The 11,044-nt window shown below is 40.1% G+C and overlaps 1 protein-coding gene across 1 annotated transcript in view; it reads left to right on the top strand.

Moving 5' to 3' along the window:
- The window catches only part of ADA (adenosine deaminase), a 41,998-nt gene that overhangs the window by 15,327 nt on the left and 15,627 nt on the right, over positions 1-11,044 (top strand). Inside the window, exons 2-3 of the mRNA XM_042462508.1 lie at positions 3,657-3,704; positions 8,714-8,838. Of these exons, the coding sequence (XP_042318442.1) occupies positions 3,657-3,704; positions 8,714-8,838 (173 nt within the window). The remainder of the gene's footprint in view (positions 1-3,656; positions 3,705-8,713; positions 8,839-11,044) is intronic.

The raw sequence follows: 11,044 nt of genomic DNA, 5'->3' as shown, positions 1-11,044 counted from the left end.
GGGTCTATTCACATTGGTTATTTTATTCACAACTTACTTTATTCACACTGCCGAAGATGTGAATCTTCTTTAAAAATGTGGATAAAAACCCGGCACCTATATCCTGGGTTAAGGGTTTTTTTGGAGCCCTCCTCCAAAACTGAATTGAATGCATTCAGGATGCATGTGAACAACTAAAATTCAACCTGGATTCATCTCGGATTATTTTCACAGTATGAATAACCCCTTAGCACTGGTGGGTGAGGATAGAGGGCAAGTGACATCTGTGCTATTCTGGATCCAACTACAATATCTTTTAGGGGTTTTCCCCCTCTCCCAGCATTCCGCTGATTGCCAGGAAAGGTCCCCCCACTCCTGGTAAGGATCTACATAGGCAACTGCTGGCTGATCGCTTCTTAAAGCCTCCTCCTAAACTGCTTTAAGCAGACAGGAGCTGTACTGTTGATGATTCGCAGAGACACAGCCAAAAGCATAGCTTTGGACTCTTTGTCTCATTTTTGAAGTCACCTGCCCCAATTAACACAGAGATAGGCACTTCCTCCTCCGTTTCTGCTGATGCCTGAGAACGCACAATAACCTATCAGCACAATTTTTTATGTATTTCCTTAATACGTCTGTGCACTGATATACATGTTGTGATCTGGCCTTAGAAGCATTTGAGACTGAAATGAGGAAGGCTGTGTAAATTCCTGCCCAGTACTTCTCAGTTACATTGTGTGGTTTAATTTTTGTAAGAGGCTGGTGTCATTCTAGATGGACCCTCCAGGGGCTAAAGCATTTATCTGACCATGCCAAGTGATGACACTGTGCCTGGCCAGGGCTTCATCCTTCAAGAAGGTGTGTGCCTTACAAGCTGTCCAAGTATGCCAGAGTGTCCAAGTATGCCATAAAATGATTCAAAATAAAGCTAAATACACTATATTTTGAGAATCCAAGAGAGCATCATCTCCTCTATGAAACGTCCTCAAAGCATTACAATTAGTAATTGATTCCTTGTGTTACTTTCTATAGGAGTATGCATAGCATAAGGCTATGCTTTTTCAGCCATATACTGCAAGTTAAAATTAAAAAGGCATTTAAAGCTATTTTGAGGTTTGTTAATACTTCAGGGAGAATTTCTGAATTTGGAGAGGAGGCAGAACTTCCTGTTAGATTTCCTGGGAAGACGTCTAACACCTCTGTTTTATGATTGCTCCAGCTATTTGAGAAAACAAGTCTGTGAACCAACTCCATTCCTAAAAGCAAAGTTTTCCACAGTGTAGATTCAAGCAATTTTACACTGACTCCTTTATTGTATTTTGTTTGCTACCAAAGCAAATGATTTACTTGCATCAAAACTTTAGTTGAGTAATGAATATTAGTATAGCTCTCAAGCCAACAATATAATTTTGTGGTGAAAAGCATTTGTGGTAACTACCTTTCTTTGAAAAATGTAATTTTGAGGGTGTGTCCTTCAATAAACTGGTGCAAATAGATGAAATCTGTAGTTGTAGTGTTTCTGTAATGTGGCTTTCCATTGGCACTCTACCTGTGAGTGTGTTGCGTATCACCTTATGAAGATAGCAGCCCTAAATAATTGAACTTAGCTAATCTCTGTGTTGTTGTAATTAGTTTTACACAGTAGAAGATTTTTATATGGGATGTAGTATTTTTAAAAAAATGTGATGCATAATTTTTGTTCTGTGATCATCTGGTTGTTGCTGGAAAAGAACTGTTCTCTGAAGAAAGTGACTGTTCCATTATTTTCCTTTCTGCTGACTTAGGTATATGAGAAAAGAACCTTTGCATTTAGAGATTAGATAACAAAATAAGCATTCCCATGTTCTTTCAAAAGTCCTAATATGTATAAATATGACCTTTATACTTTATATAATGTGTGTGTGTGCACGCGTGCGTGTGCACGTGCATATATATGTATAGTACGTATTGGGGGGGAAGTCATTTATAAATATACTTTATATTTAACCCTCCAGTGAAAGAAAGTCTGGAAGTCTCACACAGCTGGAAGACTATAAATATTTGTTGCATGAATGTTTGCAGTTTTTCAAGAATTTCTTGTTGACTGTGTATCCTGTCTGATATTCAAATATATGCAAACATATGTTCTCACTGAATATTACCTGTCAGTTGATAACCACTGCTAAACAGACAGAATAACTAAAGTTTCTATATAATTTTTAATTCATGGACATAGATGATATTACTTGGATAATCTTAGTTGCAAAAAAGTTGAAAATTGTATTGCATTTGGAAGTTTTTATTCATTTCTCCATGGTAAAGGAGATGCTGGCGTCAAATTCCTCAAAGCAGAGTGAGGAACATGTGGTTCTCCCGATGTGGCTGGCCTACGATTCCCATTAATCCTAACCAGTATAAACAGTATAGCCAGTTATACCAGTTGATATCAGCTGCAGTCTGGTAACACCCAGAGAGTAAACTTTTTCCATCCCTGCCTGTAATTTTGAAGTATGTCTCTGATAAATGTCTGTAGTAAAGAGTCAAAAGATCAGGACATAATAGCTTCTCCTGGATGTGTCATTGTTTTTGTTGTGTGCCTCAATGTCTTTTTTGACTTATGGTGACCCTAAGGCAAACAGGTTTTCTTAGTAAGTTTCTTCAGATAGGGTTTGTCATTGCCATCCTAGGTGGCTGAGTATGTAACTTGCCCAGTGGGTCACCTAGAGGGTTTTTATGCTTGAGTGGGAAATCAAACCCTGTTCTCATAATCATAGTCCAACACTCAAACCACTGCACTACGCTGGTTCTTTGGATATGTCATAGTGAGAGGGGAAAGACCAGAGGTCAAAGGTTATGTGCAAGCTACCTTAGAAATATAAGGTTAAAAAGCAAGATTAAAAAATACAGGGTTTGATCTGAATTGGAAACTGCTAATAGGATAGAAAGATGCTCCTATAAAAGAGGAAGTTGTCTTTCAGACAGACGCTAACTACTGAAATAGTTTTGTGGTTAAGCCAAAGAAATGGATAGGGGAGGGGGAGGGACAAGGAGCAAAATGCTGTGCTAGTGGGGTGCAGTTTTGCTTACTGGAATAAAACCTGCTTACATTTGCAAAAGACCAAAAGGTAAAATGTAGACTATCTAAGTAAAATGTACTTGTGATATCTTGTGGTTTTGATCTATAAAAGAAATTTGCAATCTCTGTTCATGGCCAGTTTCCTTGGAATGATTCAGGAACTGGACTGCTAGCAATAAAGGCCATCTGAAGAACTGGATTTATTGACTTGCAGACTCCTTTATTGATTTTATTGATTTTATATTGGTTCCTGCTGTAACAATAGCCTTGTTTAAACATTACATTAGTAAGCTTTTATAAGGAATGCTTTCTTCCTATTTCTTCCTGTTGTTGTTGTGTCCTTCGAGTCATTTTTTACTTATGACGACCCTAAGGCGAAGCTACCATTGGTTTTTCTTGGTAAGTTTTTTGAAGTCTCCTTCTTTGGAGGTCTTTAAGCAGAGGCTGTATGGCCATCTGTCGAGGATGCTTTAATTGTGATTTCCTGCATGGCAGGGGGTTGGACTGGATGTCCCTTGTGGTCTCTTCCAGCTATACGATTCTATGAGGCTGAGAGCATGTGACTTGCCCAAGGTCACCCACTGGATTTCATGGCTCAGCTGGAAATCGAACCATGGTCTGCAGAGTTGTAGTCCAACACTCAAACCACTACACCACACTGGCTCATATAGTAAGTGTTAAGAGCTTTTTGTCCAAAAAAGTAGTATTTGTGACCCTCATAGTCAGTATGCGTACTATTGAAGGTGATGGAATGGAAGAAACAAACTCTTCCATTTCCAATAGACCAGCTGCAAAACCTCAATTGAAAATTTTCTTCGGAAGAAGTTATTGACCTGAGCAGTATTAATGCTTAGAAATTCAAATAAAGTATGACTTTTGTTAGAGTTCTCAACTTAAACAAAGTTACTGGTTTTGCAGCATATCCTAAACAGTCATAGACTTGCCCAAATTATAGGCCTGGTTGTCTCTTTGATTCAACACAGTATCTTGGTCAGCCTCAAAGGCAGAATGCAAAAATGTTTGTCCCAGTCAATAGACGGTATCCTTCAAATCAATTCTTATGTAGCTATAGGATAGAGAAAGGCAAAGATCGCACAGTACCCATGTTTCTTGTGGCCCCACATGCATGCACACCCTTCTCACCATTTTTGGAGGGGGGGTTATTTTAGTCACCTTTTGGCTGAACTTTGTACAGGAACAGATGGCCAGGGACATGGGGAATAGCGTCACACTCTTCATAGTTGTTTGCTCATGCTACAAGTCTTCCAGGGATCTTCTTATGAGGACTTTAAAGTAGTCTGTGGCCTGTTACAGACTGCCAAAATAAAGCTGCTTCGGGTCTCTTTGGAGGTATGCTATTTAAATGATGAATGCATCCTAAGAATCCGGAAGCTGCACCAAAAGCTGCATTCCGGTGCTTAGGAATGGAGTGTGGCTTTGGCGCGACCTCCGGACTCTTAGGTCCCATGCATCATTTAAATAGCATGCCTCCAAAGAGACCCGAAGCAGCTTTATTTTGGCAGTCTGTAACAGGCCTGTATTTTATCATGCAGTCATAATCCTACTGCTTCTGTTGGTGTGCCCAGAGCTGAAGGCAAGATTGCTCAAAGTGAAGTGAATCACCTGCCTTATACTTTGGGAAGCTGGTGCAATAATTTTATTGCCTTTTCAGTGATTATGGCAAAGATAAAGAATGTCTTAATTAGACACTGCTTGCTGTCAAACAGACTGGTAGAAACTGGACATACAAGTCAATCATAACGTATCTCCTACCCTTTTCCTATAAAAGAAAACCGATCCTCTTTTGTATATTATACTCCTTATAAAAATAAATGATCTTTGAACTGATTCAGTAAGGAGTGTCATAATGCAAGAAAGCCAAAGGTAAGTGGTTCAACTTGAAGCCTTTTCATTTGTTTAGAATAACAGCACATGAAGGTTGGACGGCATCCAGTAGCACTTGCCAGAAAACTGCCTCTATTTTCCCAGTCCAACCTTTAATGAAAACCATGTGTTTAACATACAACTTCCTATTGTTCATTTGAATGATTAGGAGGTTAGACTAATAAAATGGAAGCAACAATTTTCCATTTTTCACTCCCTGTTAAATGTATGTAACCTGCAAAAACCCATACAGAAACAGTACACTGATGTGGAAGAGAAGATGGTCCTGTGAAATATCACGCTGAAGTCTGTTTTAGTTTGTTTGCAAACAGACGTTGTTAGTTTCGATTCAAGGTCTGCCTTCCATGGAAGGAAGGGCTCTGCTCATGGAACATGCCTCTTCCTGATTTTCAAGGATACTTCACACCTACCCACCCCCCACACACAACTCTACACCACAATTTATCCCCACTCAGCAGGGTCCCCTGTCCATGTGTGTAGCATTTTCAGAGGGCTGTTCTGTGAAAGAAAATAGGGAGGTCTCCTGCCAGCCTAGCTACATATGCCTAAACTGGATCCAATGAAAATGTAGCTTGTGTCTCTAAAAGCCAAATGGTAAGAGCATTGTGACAGAGGTTCTGGGAGAAACAGGTTTTCCAGCAGTGCATCCCATCTTCATTAAGACTGGCCACCGTATTTTAGGATAAATATTTGTACTTTCCCTTCCATGTATTCCTGATTTGATCTGGCAGCCTATTCCATTAAATAATTCTTAACAAGATGCCTGGAGTTCCCTGAACTCCTCACCTCTAAACATTTCAACTCTGTCCTCTTGTAAAAATTAATTCTCTTAAGGATCATGCTTAACGCCATGTGTTGCTATTTTTAAAACATGTCCTTATTCCATAAGAAATTGTTTTAAGGTTTGGTTTGTTCTTTGTCTCTGGATAATTTAATAGTGCTATATATAACGTACTAATACACAATATTTTATTGATTTGCTGTATAATAAAACTGAGAAAAGAATATTCTTCAATTAGTCAGTTTGTGTGCTGCTTCTCAATGCACTCCATTAGATGGGAATCCTTTTATTTTCAGAAACAGAAAAAGCCAACAAAAATATTTTTTAAAAATTAAAAGTGATCTTGGTTTGTAGCCTTCAGATTGGATTAGGCAGTGTTACTGTTCTAAAAAGATCCACCACTGTTTATAATAGATGTTTCATTTAAGGAGGATGATCTTTAAAATGTACTGAAATAGGTGCTAAGTTCAGGCACATACTTGGAAAGTTTCTTGAAGCCAACTCCATTCTCGATCCCTTTCAGTCTGGTTTCCGCCCAAGGCATTCTACAGAGACAGCTCTCACTAAGATCTCGAATGACCTTTTGCAGGCAAAGGCTAATGGCCTTTACTCTGTTCTCATCCTTCTTGATCTGTCTGCAGCCTTTGACACCGTTGATCACTGTCTTCTAGTTGATATACTCTCTGACCTTGGGTTCTCAGACTCTGTTCTCGACTGGTTTACTTGTCTGGCAGATCTTTTGCAGTGGTTGCAGGAGGTCAGACTTCTTCTCCTGTTCCCTTATCTGTTGGAGTTCCCCAGGGCTCTGTTCTGGGTCCCCTTCTGTTTTCTCTCTACACACTCTTCTTAGGAAAACTCATCAGCTCTTTTGGTTTTTCCTACCATCTGTATGCCGATGACACCCAGCTGTATCTTTCTGCCCCTGACCTTTCTCCAAGGCTTGAACAGCAAGTCTCGTCTTGCCTTACAGCTGTCTCACAGTGGATGCGCCATCGGCGTTTGAAGCTCAACATGTCCAAGACGGAGCTTCTTGTCTTTCCTCCTAAGCCCAACCTTCAACACTCCTTTTCTGTCTCTGTGGACAACATTTCCATTCAACCAGTCCAGCAAGCCCGCAGTCTTGGCTTTATCTTTGACTCTTCTCTGTCGTGTATTCCTCAGATCCAGACCACAGCCAAGGCTTGTAGATTCTTTTTGTACAATATTGCCAAAATCCGACCATATCTCTCCGCCTCTACTGCCAAGATCCTGGTCCATGCCCTAGTGATCTCACGACTTGATTACTGTAATGTCCTCCTGGCTGGGCTTCCTTTTTCTCACCTCCGTCCTTTAATCTCTGTCCAGCATTCAGCTGTACGCATTATCACTTCCACCCACCGCTCTGACCACATCTCTCCTGTGTTGGCATCCCTTCACTGGCTCCCTCTCCCTTTCCGTATTCAGTATAAGCTCCTGCTGTCGACATTCAAAGCCCTCCATGGACTGGCCCCTCCTTACTTATCAGACCTTCTTTCTCCTCACCTTCCCACCAGGGCCCTCCGTTCTGGTAGTCAAAGGTTCCTGTCTCAGCCCAGGATTTCCTCTGCCCCATCCCGGATTCGCCCCTTTTCACTTGCTGCCCCTCACTCCTGGAACCTTCTTCCTCCACAAGCAAGAGCCATCACTTCTTTAACCAGCTTCAAAACGGAGTTGAAAACCATCCTATTCAGAGAAGCCTTCCCAGGCATCGCATAATTGTCGCTTACTATCTGATGTTCTGTTGTTGGCTGTTTATCGATCCATTTCCTGTATTGCTATGTACTGTATATGTATTATCCTACTTGAGAGTATGTATTTTCCCTGGAAGAAGATTAACCATCCATTATGAAGCCAAGCCCTCCTTCCAGTCCATCTGCCTTGGTCCAGGCCTCGGAGGTTGAGAGGAACTGCTGGACCTCTTACCCTTTCCTTCCACCACTCCCTTCTCCTTCTGTGTCATGTCTTTTTAGCTTGTAAGCCTGAGGGCAGGGAACCGTCTAACTAAAAAGATTGCATGTACAGCACTGTGTAAATTTACAGTGCTTCATAAATAAAGGTTAATAATAATAATAATAATAATAATAATAATAATAATAATAATAATAATACATTTAATTCAAGTGTGCATTCAATTGAGAGCCAGCGTGGTGTAGTGGTTTGAGCATTGGACTATGGCTCTGGAGACCTTGGTTCAACTCCCTGCTTGGCCATGGAAACCCACTAGGTAACCTTGGGTAAATCACACTCTCTCAGCTTCAGAGGAAGGCAAAACCAAACTCTGAACAAATCTTACCAAGAAAGTCCCATGATAGATTTGTCTTAGGGTCATCATAAGTCATAAATTACTAAAAGTGTTTATGTAGATAATTATCACAGACTATACCATTTATGGACATTTGGTTTCACTATGTGTGCATATGTAATTGGTATAGAAATATGCCAATAGAAATGGACAAATTAACAATGTTATTGCATCAGAATGAAAACTATGAAGTTAAAGAGAGAAGTGATCACTGAGAATAACACTTCATGTTTCAAACGAATTGGACTCTTTGCCATTTAATAAACACATGAAAATATGCTTTTCGAGTTATAAATGTGGGTATTTAAGGATTATACTATAAATCTGTCAGTATTTCATGTTCTTTAATGGGCAGGTTGGTTATAGCTAGGATAATGTATTGCAGTATATGGGTTGTGCAGTACCTCAGACCAAAGTATGCAGCTTATAATTCACTTCTGGAAGGTTCAGTAACCATAGCTGAAGTGTTCATGCCCAGAAATAAACTTGGTTGTTGCTCCTGGACTGTATTCAGTATCTGCTAGATCTTCTGGACAACTTTGTCAGGAGGAAAAACCTGGGAAAACAAAGTGCTGTTTTTGTATGATGGATATTTTCCTATGAATGAATTCAAGTCAGGGTTTGGAGAGAAAATTCCCTCCTTAATGGTGTTTTTTGTTCCTTTTCTTTCCAGGTTGGTCACCAGAAGTAGTGCAGCTGTGTAAGAAGTATCAGAATGATTCAGTGGTTGGTATAGATTTAGCTGGGGATGAGTCAATAAATGCTGAGACCTGCTTAGGACATCGGACAGCTTATGAGGTTTGTTTATTTCAATATGGAATATCAACCAAAGATTGCTATTATGTGACTGGAGAGTATTTATTTATTAGTATACTGCCTCTCTCCCAATGATAAAAGTATGACCTGTGGACTACATACAGTCTCATTAGGCTGTTTTTGAGAGCCCTGGGCCCATAACACCCTATTCCCAATTTTTCCAGTTGCCTGTCATTTAAGAAAGCTATTTCTTGGCCTAAAATGGCTAGTGTGGGAAACATGGCAAGATTTCCCACATACCCACATTTCAAAAATGTTGTTTATAACATATTTCCAACATTTATTGTCTTTCCCAAAAGTATTTAATTATAACATATTGTTTATCTAGTAATTTCTTATCCATTCTAATACGCTAAAAATTCTTGCCATGAATTATGTGAGTACAACATTATATCAGTTGTTTTCACTGTCATATAAGTTAATTGAGATAATTGTTATGAAAGAAAGGATATCCAGCTTCCTTGTCTTAAGCATCAGTGATCAAAGTAATTAACCCTAGCTGATAATGTTCATAGCTTACTTTGGTCCAATATGCATCTTCTTTTTTATTTTATCTGTTCTGGTTCATTGCTCTTTGTAGACAAAGATAGTGTTGTAGTGGGATGTTCTAAATAATATTTTGTTGCGCTTAAATTATTCCCCTGAGAAGACTAGTAGTATACCTCTTGAATCCCGATCCAGACTAACATACATTGGGCCCTTGTAATCCACTGGGGTTTGGTTCCAGGAACCCCCATGAATAACAAAATCCACGTATGCTCAGTCCCATTCAATACAATGGCATAGCAAAAATGGTGTCCCTTATATAAAATGGGAAAATCAAGGTTTGATACTTGAAATTTATACTTTTTAAAAATATTTTCAAGCCGTGGATACTTGAATCCGTGTATAAAAAATGCATGGATAAGGAGGGCCAAATGTAATACTATTCACACAATTTAACTTTATAATTTAAAATAAAAGATACAAACCCTTGGTCCCTCCCATGGGTCCCTCCATGGCGATACCTGCAACAAAAGGTTAGCTCCCAGGATCCCAGTAGTAACAGGTATGGTTACTACAGGTGGACCACAACAGGGCAAAGTAATTGGACACCATCTTTTTTCACACTATGTTCTCAGCAGTTTCCTACCTCACTTACATTTATATATATATTTTTTAAAAATCGCACAATCATTAATTCTATGAATAATATCTTATTTAGTTAGGTATCAAGAGGAGGTAATATGTTGGGCTGTCTGCACAGGCCAAAAAGCCTATGTTCTTCATGGACGAAGTAGGCCAAAACTCAGGGACCAGGATCGAGCTGGATCCTGACAGACCTGACACAGATCCGGTGGATCTGGCCAACTCCAGGGCCCATAACATGGCTCAATTTGACCACCAGATTGTAGCAGAATTTTCTGGAAACTCCACAGCAAACTCTGTCTGCTTAAATGGCTCCCACATGGTCCTTACCTTTCAGCGCCGTCGGCTCCTACTGGGAAGGCCCCCGTCGCTGTGTCTGATGCACAAACCTGGCCACATGGGTGCAGCTAGGCACCCCGTTTCAGCATCAGAAGTGGTTACGGGGCTTCCCAGTATGAGTGATGGTGCTGAAAGGTACGGAGCTTGCACTGGTAGCGGGTCTTCAGGTGGCACGGGGACAGGCATGTAAATACCTGAGCACCTGGGCTGCTTTCCTGGCTCGCCTGCTCAGGGCCTGAGAAGCAGGCCTTTTAGAAAAAGGAAGGTAGGTGTTCAGGGGCCACAGAATTATCAGAGGAAGTATATGGTTAAAGTAATTGAAGTAAAGCTGGACAATGCTCTTCTGCCCTTGTAGTCTCTTTCAGTTCTATGATTCTATTCCTTGGCATTCTCCCATCTAGGGTTCACCCTGTTTACTTCCTAAGATCAGACAGGATCTTGTGCCATCAGGATATTTAGGCCCTTAGTGACCTGTTACTCAGTTGCATGATTAATAATCCAAATATTAAAAACAGCATTACTTCTTCCTAATGTAGAAAATTGTTGAGCTTATTACTATTACTGTTACTATTATTATTTCTGTCCTGCTTTTCCCTCCGTTCAGGACTCGAAGTGGCTTACAACAAATTAAAAAACACAGTTAAAAATTCACAAGGAACTTCCAAAGCCTGGGGGCAGCCACTGAGAAGGCTGTGTCACTCCTTTGTTTCCACCGGATGTA

The sequence above is a fragment of the Sceloporus undulatus genome, chromosome 4 (assembly GCF_019175285.1).
Source record: "Sceloporus undulatus isolate JIND9_A2432 ecotype Alabama chromosome 4, SceUnd_v1.1, whole genome shotgun sequence".
NCBI lineage: Eukaryota > Metazoa > Chordata > Lepidosauria > Squamata > Phrynosomatidae > Sceloporus > Sceloporus undulatus.
The sequence above is the reverse complement of the archived record's forward strand: the minus strand, read 5'-3'. Positions and strand labels throughout refer to the sequence as shown.